This window comes from Rhinatrema bivittatum, chromosome 4, assembly GCF_901001135.1.
Source record: "Rhinatrema bivittatum chromosome 4, aRhiBiv1.1, whole genome shotgun sequence".
NCBI lineage: Eukaryota > Metazoa > Chordata > Amphibia > Gymnophiona > Rhinatrematidae > Rhinatrema > Rhinatrema bivittatum.
Genome location: NC_042618.1, coordinates 312,973,865 through 312,994,288, shown reverse-complemented (window position 1 = coordinate 312,994,288; position 20,424 = coordinate 312,973,865). Strand labels below are relative to the sequence as shown.

General features: G+C 45.4%; 1 protein-coding gene across 3 annotated transcripts in view; it reads left to right on the top strand.

Moving 5' to 3' along the window:
* Positions 1–231: 231 nt before the first annotated feature.
* The window catches only part of WDR45B (WD repeat domain 45B), a 147,194-nt gene continuing 127,001 nt past the window's right edge, over positions 232–20,424 (top strand). For 2 of the 3 annotated variants that reach the window (XM_029600268.1, XM_029600266.1), the window contains exon 1: positions 232–500. In XM_029600268.1, the coding sequence (XP_029456128.1) occupies positions 434–500 (67 nt within the window). In that variant the 5' untranslated portion in view covers positions 232–433. The remainder of the gene's footprint in view (positions 501–20,424) is intronic. The other variant, XM_029600269.1, reaches the window with a different exon arrangement.

Genomic DNA, 20,424 nt, shown 5'->3' with positions numbered 1-20,424 from the left:
CGCACGTCCAATCGCGGGTTAACCTGTGCACTGTCCTGCGTGCACGGTATCGCATCGTTTACTAGCCGCTGCATCACCTCCTTATAACGGGAAGGGAAGCAGCGCGCACGGTCGATTACTCTGTGCTCCTTTGCTTTCTGGTTTTTTTTTTTCACGGAAGGAGAGCGCACGGGAGAAGACGCGTTTCAAGCCTCTCTTTAACGTCAAGCTCCGCCTTCCCCCCTAGACTGCCTGTCTGCTCATTGGCTGCCTGCGCTTAGGGTGCCCTCCGTGGGCATGTTTGCGTCGGGTGGATGTCTCCGCGCTCGGAGGCGGGGGTCTGTGTGTGTCGGAAGCGGCTACGCTGCTGGGTTCTCCCCCCCCCCCCTTACCGCCCCTTTGCTCGTAGCTCCCGGGCCGCCATGGTATAAGCGGGGGTCCGCTCGCTTCAGCCATGAACTTGCTGCCCTCCAATCCGCACGGCAACGGCTTGCTCTACGCCGGCTTCAACCAGGACCACGGTGAGTGGGAGCGGGGACTGCAGGCCCGGTAGAGGGAAGCGGTGGCTCCGCGGGTGCTGTTAGGCCTGGGGAAGGGAGTGCAGGAGTTGGCGAGTGATGCGTTCTGCTAATCGCGGGAGCGGGCTGTGAAGTCCTGAGCTGTGACAGCTCGTGGGGGGGGGTCTGTAACATGTCCTTGCAGCGGGGGTGGGGGGAAGGGTTTCGGCTTCTTTCGGTGTGCGGCTACCCTTTGACTGGGGCTGTCTTCTGCGGCTTCAGACGGCTCTGCGGTGTTCTGATTAGCCAGATTACAGCCTTTGTAACAGATAATTGCTTTGCTGTCTGGATAATTCTATATGTGTTGTTAATCATTTTGGGTAAGGCCATACAATATCCGGGATGGGAGCTTTGTTCTAAAAGTGTGACTGTGGTTAAAGTGGAGTTTTAAATTTGTTTTCAAGTTGGTATCTTAACTTTTATTTTTAACCAAGTTTTCCATAGGGGAAACTGGTCTTCTAATTAAGATCATCATGTCTGTGTGCCTGGCCCTTCTAATAACTTTTAAACCGTTCGTTCATTGTCGTTTACTTTCCTGCTGCAATCCCCAGTTGCCACTTTTCAGGTGCCCTTGACATCTTCAGCACTTACAATCCCTTTTCCTTTCCTAGAATGAAATGGGCCACTTTAGTTGAGTTGAAATCTCAGAAAGGTCGGAGCACATTCAGGCAATATTCTGTGCTAAGCCTAGCCCACCAGGCTAATAAGTTCTTGGATGCGCATTTTGGACATGCTAGTCTAAAACCTAATGCAGTAAGGGGATTAGTGTGTCCAAAATGTGCGACCAAACCAGTGCATAGCTAATAGTGCTTATTACAGATAAACGTATGTAGATGTATGTATGTAGAGGCTATTAGCTATTATCACCAACGCAAAAAAAAATATCACAGTACGCACATTTTAACACAGAAAATACCAGCCCCAGGGCTGGTGTTAAGTTTTTAAGCGCTCCCAGTCATCTAAAAAAATAAAAAACTCCCCAAAAAGCCCACGATACTAAGTAGGAGGAAAAACAGAAAAACAGCTTGAAAATTTTTTTTTTGTGATGGCAGTCAGATTAGGGAAATGGATGCCCATTAATTGAGTGCCCGTTTCCTTAACCGGCGCACAGCCACTTCTCCTGGGTGCCCAATGCCATGAGTAGGCTAGGGACGCACAATTTATCCTTAGCACATCCTTTTTAGCCTGACCCCTCATTTAAATAATGCATCGCACACCCAGGAGAGGTGGCTGGGCACGCGTTAGGAGAGTGCCCGTTTTGTGCAAGCCAGTATCGCGTCGGCCTGTTTGTGATGTTGCTGAGTATTTTTAAAGCTGCCCGGACATTGGTTAGTGCATGTGCTTATTACTGATTTCATTTCTTTCCTACTTCCTAGAGAGAGAAAAAAAACTGTTTCTAATGTTTAATGTTGTACTTGTTACACATAAGTTCACATAACAACATTGCTATGACTGTGCAAATTCCTATGGAAATGAAGGTCCGGGAAAAAAAATCTATAAGGTCTAGCTTTTCTATTTTGACTAGCTTGTGGGTGCTAATTCTCATTTCATCAGGTCAAAACAAATTAGTAATTTATTGCAAAGAAGGAAACTAGATATCATGAAATGTTCACCATCACTTTGCTTAAGCAAAATGCCCAGGACACCTTTTTAAAATTGTATCCAGAATAAAACTGTTTTGAAGTGTTTTCAATGTAACTTTAAAAAAGTGGCTCTTGTCGGTATCTCCTTTTTCATTAAGTAGTATGTTAAATAACTTTTAAGAACTGTCAGGCCGATTCAATAAAACGTGCAGGAGAGCCTGCGCTCCGAGTTGAGCATCCGCTCTCCTAACATGCGCCCAGGTACCTCTCTTGGGCGCGCAATTCTCTATTCAAATTAGGCTGCGCGCGAATAAGGAGGCGCTAGGGACACTAGCGCGTCCCTAGCGCCTCCTTATTAGCGGAAGCGGCGGCTGTCAGTGGGTCTGACAACCGTCGCTTAATTTTATTGGGGTATGTTTTCGAACCCACTGACAGCCATGGGTTCGGATAACGGATACCGGCAAAATTGAGTGTCCTTTTTTGAACCTGCCGACTGGTGGGCAGATTTTTTTATTTTTGGTGCCTCCGACTTAATATTGCACATTTTACTTTGTTTTCCGGAGTAATAACTAATAGGCTCATCAAAAGCATTTGCATGTGATGAGCGCTATTAGTTTCGGGGTCTTGGCTACGTTCCATGTGCTATTACCCCTTACAGTATAAGGGGTAATAATAGCGTGTCTTAAGATGTGCAGCCAAATGGGGGCTAAACAGTGCGCTTGGCCTGTTAGTTTTAGTTCTCAGCAACTCAGAGTGAGTGCCCAGTGTTGCTGATGGAATGTAGCCAGGATTCCTCAGTGCCATGACCTGGGTTTTCAGAGTGCTTACCCTGATTGACTGCTTGTGTATGGAGCCTGAGAGTTAGGGAATGATCAGGAAAAACAGAATTGTAAATTTATATTATTATGACAGAGATTACAGGCAGGGACCATGAGACATCTTGGCTGATTATATTTTCCTGATCTGTGAATAGCGATTTGAGGACAGGTCTGGATTTTCCTGTGTTTCAGATATGCCTGTTACAAAGAATTCCAAATAAGGAAAATAGGAAGAAATATATTTGGTGAAGAGGAAGTCCCTTGGCTGGGAATCATGAGTAAGAAGTTCTTTGTGGTTTCGTGTAGTCTGAATTGGAGGTCTGTGCTGAGGCTGACAGGCCTGATTAGTGTGGCTGGGTAGGAAGGAAGCCTTTATATTGTGTTCTGATTGCATACCATTTTGGATGATCTTTGGTCATATAAGTGGTATAGAAGTATTTTAAATTAATTAAGAAATAGCATAAGTAAGATATAAAATCTTGCCATTTTGTGTGACCAAGCAAAAATATGTCCAGTAGAAGGATGTTGTCTTTACTTAAACCTGGTACAAGCCAGAGAGTTTTCATTTTTTTTACTTTTTTGTAAATCGAGTGCATCTGGTGTTTAGGTTAGAAATTCAGCCCACTCTGGTGAAGAGAAAATTATCAGTACTGGGCCCAGTCCTTGTCAATGAGGCTTTTGGAAAGGCTAGAAAGAAAAATGTCTGTCTGTTTATGAATGTCATGAAAATTTGCAACAGAGTAGACATGCCAGAGAGAGTGGATCGGATGAAACAGAAAACTGGTAAAACAAACAAACATGGCAGTGTTGCTTTAATTAAAAAAAAAAAAAAAAAAAAAAAGCAGAATCATATATTGGGATGCAGAAATCCAAAGGTCTTTTTGTAGGGGAAGAACTAGCAATTGTAAATAAGATAGTGATCTTGGGGTCATCTAGTCAGTGCAACACAGCAGTTGAGAAGGCTAATAGTGTATTTTGGTGGATAAAGAGAAGTATCACTAGTGGAAAGAGGGAAATATTAGCTGTTTCCTTTTCTTCCTGCTAGACCAATGGGTTCTATTAGGATTTCCTGTTGCACAGCTGCCAGGGACAGAGAGAATACTTTTTTTTTTTCCCTATGACATCATCCTTGGCTCTAAGGGAGGTGTGGTCTAAGGCAGTTGCCTATAGTCTCTGTCTCCAGGGATAGGCCCTGGCTTGGTTGAGCAACTAGTGCTCCTGGGGCAACAACTCTGCGGGGCTGATTTCCCCAGTGGAGCTTGCCTCCCAGGTCTTCCTGGTGGAGTGTAATCTCTGGTTATGAACCCAGTGCTCCTAGGGATCTGGTTGATCACCCCTGGAAGGGGGTTCCCAGATCCATGGACCCAAGGAAACCAGATAGGTGGGGTACTTGAGGGCTTCTCTTCACCCTGTCTCCTGTCTTTCCCTCTTTGTTCTTGACCCACCACTACTCTGTGTAATTCAAGGTTTTAAAAAAAGAACTCATGGAGTTTAGCAGTCCAGCAGCAAGCAGTCTTGCTCCAGCCTCCCCGGAGGTGGTGAGTAGTATCAGGGATAGTGTGAGCTACATATATGAGACTGCGATGTGGTGTCATTAGCAGCTGGACAATGCCCAGAGAAGTCCGAAACAAAAAAAAATAGTGGTATGATGTGGGGCTGCAGGTGTGTGTGGCCTGCAGCTCCAAGCACCTCCCGAGCATCATGGGCTTATTTTGTCTGTCATGTGATCAGGATCCTGAGGGAGCTTCCCCTCTTCCTGGATCATTCAAAGCAGGGGGTGAGGCCCTGCAGATCTGTCCTCGGATGCGGGAGAGGCAGGTCTGGCACAGCTTCATCGCAGCCTGAGTCCTAAGGATCTTCCCTTGGAATCTTCTTTGGGGAAGCAGGGGTTAAAATCAACCTCTCCGGGGAAGGCTCAGAAACCATGGGCTGAATGTCCTTTGACTCTGCAGGGGTTTTCACTGGATTTTGTGGTACTCATGCACCAGGCTTTCTATGCAATGCAAAACCTGGGGTCAGGGAATCCCTCCTTTACTCCCGGCTTAAATCATTCGTGGGACCTAAGTAAACCGGCACTAAAAAAACAGAGGATGGTCCTTTGGGTTTCAGGTTCCTTGGCCATTTCAGTTACACCGGATTCAAGGGAAGGATCTTGGTCGGGGGACAGTATCAACTGTAGTAGCCTGGATAATTCCTAGGATGAAGAGGAATATTCATCTGGGGAGGAGGAATCCTTGGCGGTAAGATTATTTACAGGCTGATGTAATACTGACCAAGCTTAAAACATGCGTCCAAACTGGACACGCACTTTTTTGAACGCACACATAATCAGCTCTCCTGGGCATGCGATGCAATAGGCAAAAGAGCCTCCATGCTAAAAAGGATGCGCTAGGGATAAATTGTGCGTCCCTAGCACGTCCATGGCATTGGGCACCCAGGAAAAGTGGCTGTGCGCGCGTTAGGAAAACGGACGCTCAATTTTACGAGTGTCTGTTTTCCTAAGCTGTGCACAACCATGGGGCTCATTAATTGAGCATCACTTTCCCTAACCTGACTGCTGACAAGACATTTAAAAAAATTTTTTTTTTTTAGGTTATTTGTTTTTTTTGGTTCCTCCGACTTAATATCACCACGATATTAAGTCGAAGGAACTACAGGAAAGCAGTATTTTCTGCTTTTCTGTTAACTTTTGGGACTCCTCAAGACTTAACGTCAGCTCTGGGGCTGGTGTTAATTTTTGAGGGTAAAAATGTGCATGTTGGGCGCACATTTATTTTTTACCTGAGGGGTAATAGCTAATAGCCTCATCATCGGGGCATTTACATGTCATAGGTGCTATTATCTACATGCTGGTTTGGACACGCGTTTTGGAAGCGCTAATCCTCTTATTGCATAAGGGGTTATGGACGCGCGTCCTACCACTGGTTAACCTGTGTGCTAGCCTGAGCGCACAGTATATTATTGGCCTGTTAAGAAGGAGGAGCTCTCACCCCTCATTTCTGATGTTCTAACCTCTTAAGATTTCAGGCTCTCAAGTAAGAAACCCAACCAAGGGAGATCCTGTCTTGGGTGTGTAAGTCCCCCGCCCAAAGCCTTTCCCCATCATGAGGTTCTTAAGAGTAAGGTATTAACAGAATGGAATATGCTTCAAGTGTGTGTGTGTGTGTGTGTCTTAAAGGCGGTAGGGCTCTAAGTAGATTATCTCTCCCTACAAATATTTATATTCTCTGTATAGATATATACAAATACACAATTTATATAGCATTTATAGAGGCTTGTTGGTCTACGGATGTAATTCTTGTTTTGTGTGAGAGAAGTCCTGGGTTCAGTTCCCAGACGAGACCTATGCTTTGCAAATGTGGATCTGGATCTGGTTCTTGTTCGAGGAATTTTGCCAAGAGCGCAAGACTTTGCCCTGGAAGGCAGAAGCCATATCCAATTTGAGCTTTCTTCAGAAGGATCTAGCCCAAGAAACAGCAAGGTAGGCGATCCAATATAGCTTTACCCCTTATTCAGTAAGGGGGTAATAGTGCGTTGAAAACGCGCATCCAATCCCCCGAGACTAATAGCGCCCGCAACATGCAAATGCATGTTGATGGACCTATTAGTCATTCCCATGTGATACAGTAAGTAAAATGTGCAGCCAAGCCACACATTTTACTGTAAGAAATTAGCGCCTACCCAAAGGTAGGCGCTAATTTCTGCCAGCGCCGGGGAAGTGCACAGAAAAGCAGTAAAAACTGCTTTTCTGTGCGCCCTCCGACTTAATATCATGGCGATATTAAGTCAGAGGTCGCAAAAGTTAAAAAAAAAAAAAAAAAGTAAAAAATAAAAAAAATTTAAAAGCAGCTCGCGGGTTGAAAACCGGACGCTCAATTTTTCCGGCGTCCAGTTTCCGAACCCGTGGCTGTCAGAGGGTTTGAAAACCGACGCCGGCAAAATTGAGCGTCGGTTGTCAAACTCACTGACAGCCGCCGCTCCTGTCCAAAAAGAGGCGCTAGGGACGCGCTAGTGTCCCTAGCGCCTCTTTTTACCGCGGGCCCTAATTTAAATAAATTAAGTTACTGAATCACGCGCACAGGAGAATGACCTGTGCGTGCGCTGGGAGAGCTGGCGCTTGCCCGCTCTCCTGCAATTTTTACTGTATCGGCCTGTGATTGGACGCACTAACTCCCATTTTGCATTGTGAATTATGGACATGCGTCCACGTGTTGAGCTGAACGCTGTGGCCAGTACAGGGTATTGCATCGGCCTAATAGCGATACTGAAGGAGCTAAAGATGTTGTCATTTAAAACAAATAAGGGAAAGAGAAGATATTCAAATATTTGTATTATTACTAGCAGGCCTCAAAGTACCAGAAAGAAGCATTTCCCGTAGAATGAAAAGCTCGAGGACAAGGGGTCATCAGATGAAGCTGAAAGGAGGAAAGCTTCAAAAGAATGTGAGAGAATACTTTTTCATTGAAAGGGTAGTGGACACCTGGAACAGAACTTACAGCAGAGGTGGTAGGAGCCAAATCAATGGCAGAATTTAAGAATGCATGAGATAGACATAAAGGGATCTTAGTGATGAGAGGAAGAGTTGACCACAGATTAAGGTGAACCGTTGATAGCACAATAGGCAGGCAAAAATAGGCCATCTGGTGGACCAAGTGGTCGTTTTTTGCCAGCATATTCAATGTTTCTAATTAAAAATGAATACAAGGCATTGTATGAACATTTCATGATGCCTAGTTTCCGTGTCAGTACAGAAATTCACACATGCATATAAATTTTGGGGTAATACGTTATTAAACATAATGGGCCGGATTTTAAATGCCCTACGCGCGTCGGCGCGCCTATTTTTCATAGGCCGCTGGTGCGCGCACAGCCCCAGTACGCGCGTAAGTCCCGGTGCTTCGTAAAAGGGGCGCGCAGATTTACGTCTGCTTTCAGCAGGCGTAAATCTGCCAACAAAAGGTAGGGGGGTTTAGATAGGGCCGGGAGGGGGGGGGGGGTTAGGGAAGGGAGGGGAAGGTGCGGGGGGGGGGGGGGGGGGTGGTGGAAAGAAAGTTCACTCCGAGGCCGCTCCGATTTCGGAGCGGCCTCAGAGGGAACAGGCAGCGCTCGCTGGCCTCGGCGCGCGCAGGTTGCACAAATTTATAACTTCTTTTTCAAAAGCTTTGGCATAGGTCAGTAAACCAAAGAAATAGCTCTTCTTTAGAATTAGTCTGTCTGTGCCCGGCTGCTGTTGTGGGCTGCTGCCAGATCCCTGGAAACACCCTGGAATTGGCAGACTTGTCTTTATTCATTGTTTATACCTGTTACTGCATAGTTATTATATCAGTCCCTTCCCTGAAACTCTGGGGCATTCCAGTCACAGGCATTTACCCACGGGTTGATTCAAACTCTGTGCAACAATCCAAAATCCCTTTTTGAGCTGAACATTAGTGCTGTGGCTAGGACCCTAGCAAATGATTCTCCAACTTTTTTTTTTTTTTTGCCTAAAAGTTTTTGAGTGTTTATACACAATACAAAAAAACAAACCTGGTCCATCATAGAGAAAAAGAAACATGAGCAGAGTATACCGATACCATGTACAACATGCACAAATAGAAACAACCACCCCGCTCTCCCCCAGCCCTGACAAAAAAAAAAATTATATAATAAGAATGTGGAAATGAAGTCTATCACAGCATTTGCTAAGAATAAAATCATAATGAAAAAAAAAAGGGATAGGAATGGCCATCCGTAAGACAGGCTATACATAGTAACGACGGCAAAAAAAGACCAAATGGTCCATCTAGTCTGCCCAGCAAAATTCCTATGGTAGTAACTGCTGCTCCGTGCAGCTTATCCCACGTTTCTGTTAAGGGTAGTAACTGTCGCTCTCTGCAGGTTACCCCCAAGCTTTTTCATTCATTCCCATCCTTTAGCATTTAGTGATCCACAGTGTTTATCCCATGCCCCTTTGAAATCCTTCAGTTTTAGTCTTCACCACTTCCTCTGGAAGGTCATTCCAGGCTTCCACCAATCTCTCCTTGAAGAAATATTTTCTGACATTGGTTCTATGTCTTCCTCCTTGGCGTTTCAAATTGTGACCCCTAGTGCTACTAAATTGTTTTCAGTGGGGAAAGGTCTGTTGTCGACCATGGATCATTAAAACCTTTTCAAGTATCTGAAGGTCTGTATCATATCACCCCTGCTCCTCCTCTCCTCCAGGGTATACATATTCAGGTTCGTCAGCCTCTTCTCATAAGACATTTGATGGATACCATCCACCATTTTGGTCTCCCTTCTCTGGACCGCCTCCATCCTGTCTCTGTACCTTTTGAGATATGGGAAAAGTACAACATACCTCATAAAGCCACATGATGAGTGACAATAGCCTTGATTAAAGGCGACCAAGTAGCAGTGAAGTGCCGCAAAGATGAAAAGGATTTCAGTTTAATGGACTGGGATTCCAAACATAGCAAATCAATCAATTTTCTTTACCAAATGGGATGGGAGGAGATGACTTCAGCTACCGTAAGAGGAAACATTGCTTCCCCACAAGACAACATTTATAAAGAAAAAGATTACCAGCCTTCCCCAAGCACCCATTTTCTGAAGGTAATCCCAGGAGATGTATCTCAGCCAAACTTTTATAATAGTTGTTCCCTACCATTGTCCCACAAGTTGAAATATAACTGACCAAAATTTCTGAAGAAAAGGACATTCCCAAAAACCATGGCTCAACATTGTTGCTATATGCCCACATTTAAGACACCTATTATGAGCAGCGACTCCAGCCTTAAAGGCATGCGCAGACGAATATATCAGTCGGTTCAGTAGTTTTAAATTGAAGTTTCCTAGCATGTAGCCAATGGGTTATGTGCTCCCCTGCTAGCAGATGGAGATGGAGTCAGGTTTCAAAGCTGATGTCTCCCTAGATATACCTCTGCAGTGATCTCCACCATTCAGTATCTCTCCATCTCCTAGCAGATGTGGATGCTATCGCCACACCAGCAGCTGTGTTTAGCAGGATTGCAGCACTATTTCGAAGAGGAAAATTTCCTCTAACTTGAGAGAGAGATTGATCTCCGCTCTCCTGCAATGATACCTAAGGGTCCCTCCCCCAGTATCTGAAGGTCTGTATCATATCACTCCTGCTCCTCCTCTCCTCCAGGGAATACATATTCAGGTTCTTCAACCTCTCCTCATAAGGCATTTGATGGAGACCATCCACCAGTTTGGTCGCCCTTCTCTGGCTTGGCTCCCTGAGGCGATTTCAGAGATCCCTTAGAGGTGTGCCATGGTCCAGTAGCTGGCTCCCAGTGTGGACTTTGCTGCTGAAGCAGCTGAAAGGCAGTGGGTGCAGAAAGCCGAGAATGATGGTGACGGCCTAAGCCCTCTCCCCCGCAGCCGGAGACAGTCTCTGTACTCAGCCAGTAAGCATTGAGCCCAGGTAAGTAGAGAAGAACTCCTCCGATCCAGAGATGTGGAAGGGCTTTAAGTCTTTCCTCCAGTCTCCTTGCTCAGCACGCCGTACTGATGTCATTCCTGATCCCGTTAGGGCAAGGGAAGGGGGTTTCTGAGCGGGTTGAGGAGCCCCCCGATGGGCTAGGCCCCATTTCAGGCTTGGTGGGCACTCCAGTTGGCTGGCTGCAGCGGCGCCATCTTGTATGCGGTTTGGTGCGTGCCATTTTCCCCCTTCGTCCATCGGTAAGCGCAATGCGGGCCGGCTTTTGTGCTCCTAATGTGCGTGCATAAGCGCATGCACACTTTAGTGCACAACCGGACGCCTAATCTTACGCGTGTCGAGGCAGGTTTGTGCGTGCTCGAGAGGTGCTAACCGGCTGAATGCACAATTGGCAGAATACTATGGCTCCGGCAAGAAAGAAGCACAAGCGACACTCCATTTGTGCTGTCTGCCATATTAGGGCTGCACAGTCTGACCTAGAATCCTTCCTGTGTCAGCACTGTGAGGAGGCCCAGGGGAGGGCTGGACTCTCAGAACTTCTCCAAGCCCGGCCCCTCCCAGGCGGAGGATAGGTCAGCTATGATCTTATTGGGTAGCACCCCGGACTTGAGCAATTCCAGGGCTGCGTCCTCCCCAGGAGAGGGTAATTCAGCGGCCCCTCTCCCAGTTCTCCCTGGGCTAAGTATGGACCCGGCGACCTTTTCTTGGGTGGAATTTTCAGAGCCTTTAAGCCTTTGTTCAGGCACAGTCAATTACTGCCCCTGCTCGGTCTGAACCCCAGCTAGGAAGGCCTTGCTCTCCCAGACCTAACAGCATGCCTCACCTCACCAAGGGTATCCTTGACAGGGACCCAGATACCATGGACAACGAAGGGGATGCAGACTCACTGGAGGACGGGGAAATCCCTCCAGGCCTGGAGCCATACCGGATCATGCTACGGCTTTTCCACAGATAAATTGCCAGCCTTGGTCTCCCAGACCCTGAAGACTCTGGGAGTTCCTGGCATGGACCTTATGTCGGAACCAAAGAAGAATCCCATCCTGGTGTCTCTACGGAAAGCCTATTGCTATTTCCCGATGCTGGAAGCCATCTAGGAGTTGATTGACCTGGAATGGAACGCCCTGAAGGCCAGTTTTAAAGGAAGTCTGGCCTTGGAGGCCTTGTACCCTCTGGATCTGACGGCCAGAGAATGCCCGCTGTTCCCAAAAGTGGATGCTGTGGTTTGCGCCGTCTCAAAGCGAACAACCATCCCAGTAGAGGGAGGAGTGGCCTTGAAGGATGCTCATGATAGGCGGTTGGAATCCATCCTTAAGCAAGCCTTTGATGCAACAGCAATGACACTGCAGATCACTTCCTGTTGTGCCCTGGTGGCTCGTTTGTGTCTGCTTTTCTCAAGAGAGGCAGATAGCTTAGGGGTGCATCCCAGAGAGGCGATTGAGCCCGCCGCGTCCTTCCTAGCGGATGCAAGTTCTGACCTAGTACGTAGCTCAGCCAGAGGATTAGCCTCTGTGGTGGTGGCCAGAAGACAGCTGTGGTTGCAAAATTGGTCAACAGACACTACCTCTAAGGCAAACATCACAAAGATGCACTTTGAGGGATCCCTCAAAGTGCCTCAAAGTTGTCGTCAATCCTTTCGGAATTGACGACAACCAAAAAGAGGAACGGGTTCAGGCCCAGGTTTGACCCGAACTGCCCAATGAAGTTTGGCCGACCCATCCATGGGATGGGGAGATAGAAGAGGGATAGCCAGCCCCCTATCAGCGGTGGGTCGAGATCACGTCGGACAAATGGTTACTGTACATCATACGAGAAAGATATGCTTTGTGAATTTTGCAGCATCCTTCGGGAAAGGTTCATAATGTCTCCTTGCCACTCTCAACACAAAAAACTGGCTGTGGAATCCACGTTAATAAGGCTCCTCAGTCTGAGGGCTATAACCCTGGTACCTACGCCCCAAGTAAATACGGGGTGTTATTCCAGCTATTTCATTGTACCACAGAAGGAGGGCTCATTCCGACCCATCCTGGATCTCAAGAGCGTCGGTCGTCATCTGCGGATATTGCACTTCCACATGGAAACTCTTCGCTCTGTCATAATTGCTTTACAACCGGGAGAGTTCTTAACCTCCTTGGACCTCTCAGTGGCCTGCCTTCATATTCTAATCTGTCAAGACTATCAGCACTTTTTACGCTTTGTGGTACTGGGCTGCCATTATCTGTTCCGGGCATTGCCCTTTGGCCTGGCAACTTCCCCAGAACATTCTCCAAAATTATGGTGGTTGTGGCAGCGGTCCTGAGGAAAGAAGGGATCCTGGTGCACCCTTACTTAGACGACTGGCTGATCTGGGTGAAATTGTTGGAAGAGAGCCTCCAGGTGATCAGCAGGGTCAGGTCCCTCCTCCAGGAACTCTGTTGTGAACATGGACAAGAGCAGACTCAAGTCCTCCCAGTCCTTAGAGTACCTGGGAGTCTGGTTCGACACCAAGCAGAACAAAGTCTTCCTCCCTACCTCGAGGATAAGGAAACTGATGCACCAAGTGTGCAGGTTGACGAGCACAATGCGCCCCAGGGTGTGGGACTATCTCCAGGTCCTCGGACTGATGGCATCAACCCTGGGCGAGGGCACATATGGCCACTCCAACGCTCCCTGCTGTCACGTTGGAACTTACTCTCTAAAGACTACTCGATCTGCCTCCACCTACCAATGGAAGTTTGTTCTCTGCTCCAGTAGTGGCTGCAGGAAATTTACCTAAGCAAGGGTGTAAGCCTGTCCCCACCAAACTGGATTGTTCTCATATAACACGAGTCTCCAAGGGTGGGGAGATCACTGTCCAGGAACTGACAACCCAGGGGCAATGGACCGAGGAAGAGGCGCGCTGGAACATAAATCACCTGGAAGCACATGTGGTCAGATTAGCATGTCTGCAGTTCAGCCACAGGCTCCAGGGACAGGCAGTCCCCATGATGTCGGACAACCAACGACAGTAGCCTACATAACCCCAGGGAGGAACAAAAAGCCACCAAGTGTCTCTGGAGATAGACCCACTTATGGAATGGGCGGAGTTAAATCTACAAGGGATCTTGGCCGCCCACATCGCAGGAAAAGACAACGTCAGAGCAGACTTTCTCAGCAGGGAGAGTCTGGATCCAGGGGAATGGGCGTTGTCGACCAAAGACTTCCAACTCCTAGTGGAGTGCCTCAGGGATCTGTATTGGGACCCTTACTTTTCAATATATTTATAAATGATCTGGAAAGAAATACGACGAGTGAGATCAAATTTGCAGATGATACAAAATTGTTCAGAGTAGTTAAATCACAAGCAGATTGTGATAAATTGCAGGAAGACCTTGTGAGACTAGAAAATTGGGCATCCAAATGGCAGATGAAATATAATGTGGATAAGTGCAAGGTGATGCATATAGGGAAAAATAACCCTTGCTATAGTTACACAATGTTAGGTTCCATATTAGGAGCTACCACCCAAGAAAGAGATCTAGGCGTCCTAGTGGATAACACATTGAAATTGTCAGTTCAGTGTGCTCTTTATCGTGGACTTGGGAGTGGCGATTATTTTTGTATCATATATTATTCTTTGTGTAATATTTTTTTCCTTTTGTGCCACAGAATTTCAAATCAAGTGTATAGTCTTGAGATGTAATTGAAAATGCATAAATTAAAAAAAAAGTAAAAGCAAACAATGTTGGGAATTATTAGAAAGGGAATGGTGAACAAAACGGAAAATGTCACAATGCCTCTGAATCGCTCCATGGTGAGACCGCACCTTGAATACTGTGTACAATTCTGGTTGCCGCATCTCAAACAAAAGATATAGTTACGATGGAGAAGGTACAGAGAAGGGCTACCAAAATGATAAAGGGGATGGAACAGCTCCCCTGTGAGGAAAGACTAGAGCAGAGCTTTCCAAAGTGTGTGTCGCGACACTTTAGTGTGTCGCCTGCAGTGTGCCGGTGTGTCGCGCAAGCCCGGTACACGTGACACACCGGCAAGTGGGAGCCAATGCGGCCGCCGGTGGACCTCATCCCACTGGCGGCTTAGTACTGAAGAATCGCTGTGCTGCGTGCCGGCAGGAAGATCGGCAAGGCCGTGGTGGAGCTCACGTCACCACGGCAAGAAGAAAAAGGTGACGACTAAACATGCAGGTGCTCCTTCTCCTTCCTGCCCATGCGGCCCCGGAAGAAAAATATTGAAGGAGCCGCACGGGCAGGAAGGGGGAGGAGCGTCGGCCACGTGCAGAAGAGGAGCAGCGTTGTTGCTGCCAGCTAAGAAGAGGAGGAGGAGGCCCGGTAGCAGGGTCCCCACCGTGGATCGGCCGGAGAAGAGCAGGGCCGCCGCTGCAGAGCCCATCCTGCAGCGACCCGTGAAGAGGAGGCCCAGAGGTAAGAGAGAAGCTGAGGGCCCGTAGAGTGCGTGTTTGAGATGAGTTGAGAGATTGTGTGTGGGAATGAGGACCTGAATGTTTGTAGAGACAGCATGTGAGAGCCTGTGTGTGTGTGAGAGACAGCATGTGACAGTGAGAGCCTGTGCTTGAGCAAGACAGCATGTGGGAGTGAGAGAGAGCCTGTGTGTGTGAGTCTGACAGCATGTGCAAGAGAGAGACTGTGTATGAATGATTGTGTGAGAGAGAGCATGTGACAGTGAGAGACTGTATGAATGATTGTATGAGAGAGCATGTGACAGTGAGAGCCTGTGTGTGTGTGTGTGTGTGTGTGTGTGTGAGAGAGAGAAAGCATGTGAGAATGAGAACCTGACTGTATGTTTGAGGGAAGAAGATAGATGGAGAGAAAAGAAATAGAAAAAAAGACAATATGAAAGGAATTGGCAAAAAAAAAAATAAAGGGGGGGGGGGGGGTGGAACAAAAAACCTGGGACCAACCGATTAGAAAACTAAGATCAGACAGCAAAGGTAAAAAAAATAAAATAATAAATTACTTTTTACTGATTGGCACATGTAATCTTTGGTAATGTGCAAGAGTAGCACTTTCTCTATGCGGATCTCACAATGTACGAGATCAACTTGGAGGAAGTGGAAACCCACGGGGCCTGCACAGAGGAGGCAGCAGAATGGGCTTCAGTGCCAATAGCAGCAATCAGCGCCACCCCAGTAGCCATGTGGCATCAGTGACAGTGGCAGCAGAGGAATGAGAGAGGCTCCGAGGTTGCTGGCAAAAAAAAGAGAGGGGGTTTGCCTTTAGTGTGCATGTGTATGAATGGGAGTCTGCCTGGGGGTGAATGTGTGTGAATGCATGGGTGCCTGCCTGAGGGTGTGTCTGAGTATGAGAATGTATTGGTTTCTTCCTGGGGTTTGTATGTGTGAGAAGAGGTGTATGGGTGTGTGTGTGAGAATGAATTGGTGCCTGCCTGGGGGTCTGTGTGAGAATGAATGTGTGCATCCCTGGGGGATGGTGAGGGAGTGGTATGAAAATGAATGGGAGCCTGCCTGGGGGTCAGTTTCAGTGTGTGAGAATGATTGGGAACTTGCCTGGGTATGTGTGTGTGTATGTGAGAGAGCCAGAGAGAGTGAGAGCATGAGTGTGATTGAGAAAATCCAGGGGAGTAAGAGTTTGTGTGGGGGGTGTGTGTGGAGGGGAAGAGAGTGTCTTAGAGCCTGAGAGTGTGTCAGTGTTTGTGAGAGCGAGAGGTTATGGTGGATATAAGAGCATGAATGTGTATGTATGTGACAGTGTATGTGTGAGAGAGAATGGAATTGTGAGTATGTGTGTGAGAGAGAGAGGATAACCTCCTAATCCTTGACAATATCACGGTGACTGGAAATCAAGAGCTCCAAAGTATGGACAGCAGGGGCTTTTTAAAATCCTTATTAGTTTTAATTATTGGGTGTTATTTGATAAATGTGCTGTTTTGAAATATTTTATTGGTGTTTGGGAAATTGTAAAAAATGTATATGATTTTAATTAATAGAAATTCTATTTATCAATAGTTTTAAAATATTTTTTTATTAGTATGGTTTTACTATTATAACTGATGCTTTATGTTTCTTGATTTTATGTTTTATGAGGAATGGTGGTTCTGTTTTTCCATTGTTAATACAGAGAGTCTGGCTTCTTGGGATTTCCATTTCAGTTTTTGTCTAATTTGTGCTCCTTTATTTTGTAGTCTGTATTTGGTGAGGGTCTGTCTCTGCTCTGTGTGTGTGACCATGATGAGAGATTCTGCTAGCATAGGGATCTATAGCAATCTGGTTTGTTTTGTTTCCTCAGTAGGTGGTATATTGGTATTCTAGGACCCAGTGTAATATTTACCCTTGCTTTTTCACAGGTAGGGTTATTGTTGTTTGAGTCCTTGGTGTTATTACTGTTACGTTATGATGGGATTGCAGTATAGATTTTGAGTGTCTTTTTTGCGGGGTTTTGTGTTAGTTCACAATGTGCCTGGCAGTGGAAGGTGTTTGTGCTGCTGTTACTGTGAGGTGACACCAGAATTTGAAAATATCATTTAGTATGATGAGCTGTAAGGGAAACATCCAAGCTCCATTGTTTGGGGGAATTTCAGTGGATGCAGAGAGTTACAGAACTGGAGGTGCAGGATTTATATTGACATTCTGTCCCTTCCTATAAATTCCAGACTTCACTCTCATAGCCATATAGAATTAGTTGAATGAGGCTATCAATAATTTTATAGTGTGAAACTGGCCAGCTTTTTAAAATTACGCAGAAGACCTTTTGGACTTTTTTTATTAACATCAAATATTCAAAAGCTGTGTCCATCAAGCTCATATATCTCATTAAAGAGGTAAATTGAATAACACAATAACTTTGTTTTATTATTGTTACTCATAAATTATAACAATAACATTAATCTTGGAATATTATATATTTTTAATATAAATGAAAGGTTTTCACAAGATAGGTTGTGTCATGAAACATTTTATTATGTATATATTTAAGGAAACATACGTAAATTGTCAAAATACATTTTGTTCATTTAACCTTTAACTTCTGGTTTGCTAGTAGATGAATTACTGTGTCCCGAAATTATGTTTGTCTAAAAAGTGTGTCACCAACATGAAAAGTTTGGAAAGCTCTGGACTAGAGGTTAGGACTGTTCAGCTTGGAGAAGAGATGGCTGAGGGGGGGATATGATAAAGGTGTTTAAAATCATGAGATGTTTAGAACAGGTAAATGTGAATCGGTTATTTACTCTTTCGGATAATAGAAGGACTAGGGGGCACTGCATGAAGTTAGCATATAGCACATTTAAAACTAATTGGAGAATGTTCTTTTTCACTCAACGCACAATTAAACTTTAGAATTTGTTGCCAGAGGATGTGGTTAGTGCAGTTAGTGTAACTGAATTTAAAAAAGGATTGGATACATTCTTGGAGGAGAAGTCCATTACCTGCTATTATTTAAGTTAACTTAGAAAATAGCCACTGCTGTTACTAGCAACAGTAGCATAGGATAGACTTGCCAGGTTCTTATGGCCTGGATTGGCCACTGTTGCATTTAAACATGCTTTTTACGCTAACCGGGATTTACTGTTTACTAGAGATGTGAGTCGGAACCAGAATCGGTTCGGATTTCAGTTCCGATTCACATCTCTACTGTTTACTCCTCAAGCTCGTTCTTCAGATGGATGAATTAATTCTCAACCCATACGCGGGATTTGACATTGATTATAAGCCGTCATTGGTCAGTATTATCCCTCCATAAAATTTTTGACTGTCACTTGAGGTTTACATTTCGTCGGGTTAGGAACCTTAGGGATAAATTAATTTATTCCCAGCTTAGTGTTGAATCTTCCTCTAATTCACCACAGTACTCTGGTCACCAACCGTGTGGACATTACTCGGTATGTCCTCACGTTTTACCCATGACAACATTTGAACACCCTGATTCCCGAAAACTATATTTACTCAATTTTTATATGACATGCCAATCTAAGGGAGTGATTTATGTGATCATTTGTCCATGTTACAAATTGTATGTAGGTAAAACTACTCGTCTGGTACGGACACGGCTCATCGAATACAGGTCTAGTATTAGAAGTGGCTGAGAAGCTGCTCCTCTAGTCCCTCGTTGGCTAGCTCTTGCACATTCTGAAGCGGACCTAAAGTTCTTTGTATTTGATGTGTTACCTCCTCCATCCCGGGGAGGTAATTTTTCTGAAATATTAATGTGCAGATTACCAAAGTGGATCCATAGATTGGATTGCCTTGCCTATCTCCTAAAGGTCTTAACAACGAAATAGAATGGCACTATTTTATTTGATTCTTTGCTTTCTGTTGGATTGTAACTTCTCTTCTGTGATTGGTCCAAAATCCACCGTGCTGGTGCGCACTCATTGGTCGGTTTTTTGGTACCATTATTTCAGACCTTTAAATCTTTGTATTTTGGTGTAATGTTTACGGTATGCCCTATCATTTTGCAGTGCTTAAGTTGTAAGATATTGTGACTCTTCTTTTTGTTTATATTGTAGTTGTGGAAATATATATTGTAATAGTCCCTTCTGGCGAAACACGGGGTACGTGTCGGGGGACCCGTTTGACAATCACCTTTTATAGAGGATGAGCAATGGAGTTGCCATACTAAGTGACTAAGAAATAAATGATTTAAAAACTTTTTCACTATAAGTTTGTTGACACATGGACTGTACTTATTTTTTGCATCTCCTTTTGATGTGTGGATAATTTTTTGGAGTGCATTTCTTTTTCTCCTGTTTGTTTTGTTGGCCACTGTTGGAAACAGGATGCTGGGCTTGATGGACCCTTGGTGTGACCCAGTATGGCATGTTCTTATGCTCCCCGTGGAAATTCAAAAATCAGAAAAGCAGTCTGCCGCAACTGACTGGTCTATAGTTCTGAAGACTAGATGATGATATTTGAAAAGGTAGGCCCTATGACACCACCCGCTATAGTTGGGTCACAAACTGCTGCGCTTCCTCAGCAACATGGAAATTATGCCTCTGACCCTGATGCCATATTTGAAGTTGAGCTGGATATTGCAAGGAGAATTTAATATTATGCTGAACCAAAGTAGAACAAATTTGAGAACATTCTCTGCACTTTAGCATGACATGATTGCTTATTTTCCAGGATTTTTCCACTCGATCTTTATAATGCAATTGCTTCTTTTGATAAAAGGCACGGAGAATCATGCCTCTATAGCAGAAGTGAGAGATTTTAGCAATCACAATTCTGGGTTTAGATCTCCTGGGCACTTTAGGTCCTATACAATGCACCCCATCAAAAATCAGATTGCCTTTGAGATCAGAAAGTCCCAACTACGGGAGTAACCAGTCCCCCACCAATTGTATTAAGTCGGTAGTTGAGTCCTTCTCCAAAATGCCCACAAACTGGAGATTCTTCCTTCTAGCCCAGTTTTCAAAATCATCCAGTTTCTCTGTTTCCTCCATTATTATTATTTTTTTTCCAGGCAGTGTACCCGCTTCTCGAGCTTCAGCATATCGTTCTCCACGCTGGAGATTCTTCCTTCAGCATGATTGAGGTTGGGGCCCATTTCAGTGAGAGAGGATTTTAATTCCTCTATTTATGTTGAAATGTGAAAGAAGCGATTGTCCAAAGCCGTCACGACAATCTCTGTGAGTCTGGACACCAGGGCTATATCAAGATCTTCTGCCGACGTAGCTCCTGTGTCGTCGGCTATTTTGGGAGATGCGGGCTTCAATTTCTCTTTCTTCCTTTTCGTCGAATGAAATGCCTTTCCAGCTGCGAATCGCCACCAAAACGCACCAGCGGGAACGGCACCGCATCCAGCACTGGCCCTTCAGAAGAAAAGCGGCTCAAGGTAAAAAAAAAAAAAAGCGCAAATGGAGGAGTCAGCACCCGGAGCTCTGCAGCAGATGTCCTACAGAGCCGACAACATCACGGGACCCCAGCTTTTTTTATTTTTTGGAAACTTTTTATTAAACCAGTAGAGCAAACATGAATCACAATAATAAGGGTACAGAGATAATTTTCAGGCAAAAGTACAAATAAGTCTCCTACAAATACACATAAAGTCAAAGAGCAAACCTAGGCTCTTCAGCATATACCTCTTCAACTGGAG